The sequence below is a fragment of the Rhea americana genome, unplaced genomic scaffold (genome assembly GCF_003343005.1).
Source record: "Rhea americana isolate MKP2758 unplaced genomic scaffold, rheAme1 scaffold_120, whole genome shotgun sequence".
Classification (NCBI taxonomy): Eukaryota; Metazoa; Chordata; class Aves; order Rheiformes; family Rheidae; genus Rhea; species Rhea americana.
The window spans coordinates 2,986,446-2,988,489 of record NW_028185262.1 but is presented as its reverse complement, the minus strand read 5'-3'; the positions used below and the strand labels follow the sequence as shown (position 1 = coordinate 2,988,489).

Genomic DNA, 2,044 nt, shown 5'->3' with positions numbered 1-2,044 from the left:
GGGGCACCCTAGCAGAGCCGGGCCGGCTCGCCGGCGCCGCGGCTCACAGCCTCGCAGAGGCCGGCCAGCGGCRGTTTGCGTGCGTGTTTTCTCCCTTCCTCAAGTGATTAAGCAAGGCTGACAGGAGCAGAARGGCTCAGTTAGATGGAAAAAAAACATCTCTAAAATCAGACATGAAATAATTACATCTGAGCCGCACCAAGTTCCCGGAATACCCTCCAAATTCGGCTAATGATGCTGCAAGGGGGCAAACGCCCACCCACGTCCTGGGATGATTTCATCTGCTATTAGGCAAAATGTATTAATAACATCTCCCCCCCGTACCACCGCCCGCCCCGAGCGGCCGGCGGAGCGGGAGGTGGAGCTGGGGGCAGGATAAGAGCCAGCGCTCGGCACCGAGCGGGCAGCCGGGGCAGCGGCAGCGTCTGCCGGTGTATCCGCCCGGAGAGCACCTGAGGGACCAGGATCCTGCTGGGAATGGTGAGATCGCTCCCTGCCGTGGTGCTTTCCGGGGGCAAAGGGGCTGCGGAGGGTTGGTGCTTTTCCACTGCCATCTTTCCTGCTATTTAAAACGCCTCCGGCTGACYGCTCCGGGGAATCGCGCTCCTTTCCCACCGGCTTCACCCGCGAGATGGGTTGCAGSAGGTTGGCTGCTTCTCGTTGCCCTCGCTCCGGCTCTCCGGAGCACCGGCGAGGTTTGGGAGCGCCTGCCGAGCACGGGGCCCGGCTCGGTCCGGGCAGAGCCAGGCAGGGCGGGGGGTCATTCCCGACGCGGGCTCTGCGCTCCCYGGCAGGCGCTGCCCCCCGGGCCCCTCTGCAAGGTGCTGCTGGCCCTCCTGGTCGTCGCCTGCGCCCCGGCGAGGGCCTGGCAGAGGCTCCAGGCGATGCCCCGCGCGGCAGCAGGCTCTCCCCGAGCCGGGGACGGAGGCGAGGAAACCGCRGGGGCTGGCGAGCTGCCGACGCGGCCGGCTCCGGAGGGTCCCTCCGGCACGAGACGCGGCGACCGGGGCGCTGGGGAAGGCTCTCGGCAAGACACACCGAACCTGCTGCCGCTGGAGGGACCGGCGAGACAGACGTTCCCCCGGCCGACGGTGCCGGACGCCAAGAAACCCGCCGAGGGGAAAAAGAGCGGTGCGGTGACAAAAGTGTCCCTGTCACTGGACGTCCCCACCCAGGTGCTGAAAATCCTGCTGGAGCTGGCCAGAGAGCAGGAACTGCAAGCCAAGGCGGCCGCCAACGCGGAGCTGATGGCCCGCGTCGGGCGCAGGAGGTAAATCCGCCCYGCTTCCAGGCACGGCCGAACGCCGGGGCCGGCCGGGGCCCGCGCTCCGAATCCCGCTAGCCGAGACGCCGATGCAATAAAACGCCGCGAGCGGGAGCGCGTCCGCAGCGGAGAAAAGCTGGCGCCAGCCGTCAGGCTCGCCAAGAGCGGCACGGCGGGCGCCGGCCTGAGGCCGGCTGGGTCTGCGCCGAGCCCGAGGGCGAGCGGCGCCGAGCGAGGCCCGAAGCGGACCGAGGGCAGCCCGAAGCGGACCGAGGGCAGCCGTGCCGGGGCGCTTCTTTTGCGGCGCAGCTCCTCGCTCCGCCCGCCCGCGACGCTTCGCCGCAGAATAAAAACGCCCTTTAAACCGGGCAGGATCACCGTGAAGCGCTCGGCGGGGAGCGCGCACAGCAAAGCGCAGCTGCCGGCTTCCCGGCGGTGTTGCACCCGGGTTAGGGCGCAATATCCCCGGGAGCCGGGGTGCCTCCTTCGGGGGGTGGCGGGGGGGCTCCCCGGAACGCCGCCGCGGGGGCCGGGCGCCCTGCCCACGGCCGTGCCGGCCGCGTCCCGGCGGCGCCGTCTTCGGCGAGGCGTCGAGATAAGAGCCAAGCGGAGCCGCGGTGCAAAGTGCGCGGCGTCGGCCGGGCGCCGCGGAAGGGCCGAGCCGGGCCGGGCCGAGCCGGGCCGGGCCGCGGAGGCGCCATGCTCTTCGAGGAGCACCTGCCCGACGGTGAGCTCCTCCGCTCCCGCCGCCCGCGGGCACCCCGCGCCTCGGGGCCGGGC

At 70.7% G+C, this 2,044-nt stretch overlaps 1 protein-coding gene across 1 annotated transcript in view; it reads left to right on the top strand.

Annotated features, from left to right (window-relative positions):
• LOC146600485 (uncharacterized) overlaps positions 1–1,274 on the top strand; it is a gene marked incomplete at its 5' end in the record, with an annotated part of 25,932 nt that extends 24,658 nt beyond the window's left edge. The window contains 2 exons of the mRNA XM_085324747.1: positions 632–645; positions 795–1,274. Coding sequence (XP_085180873.1) covers positions 632–645; positions 795–1,274 — 494 coding nt within the window. The remainder of the gene's footprint in view (positions 1–631; positions 646–794) is intronic.
• Positions 1,275–2,044: the final 770 nt, after the last annotated feature.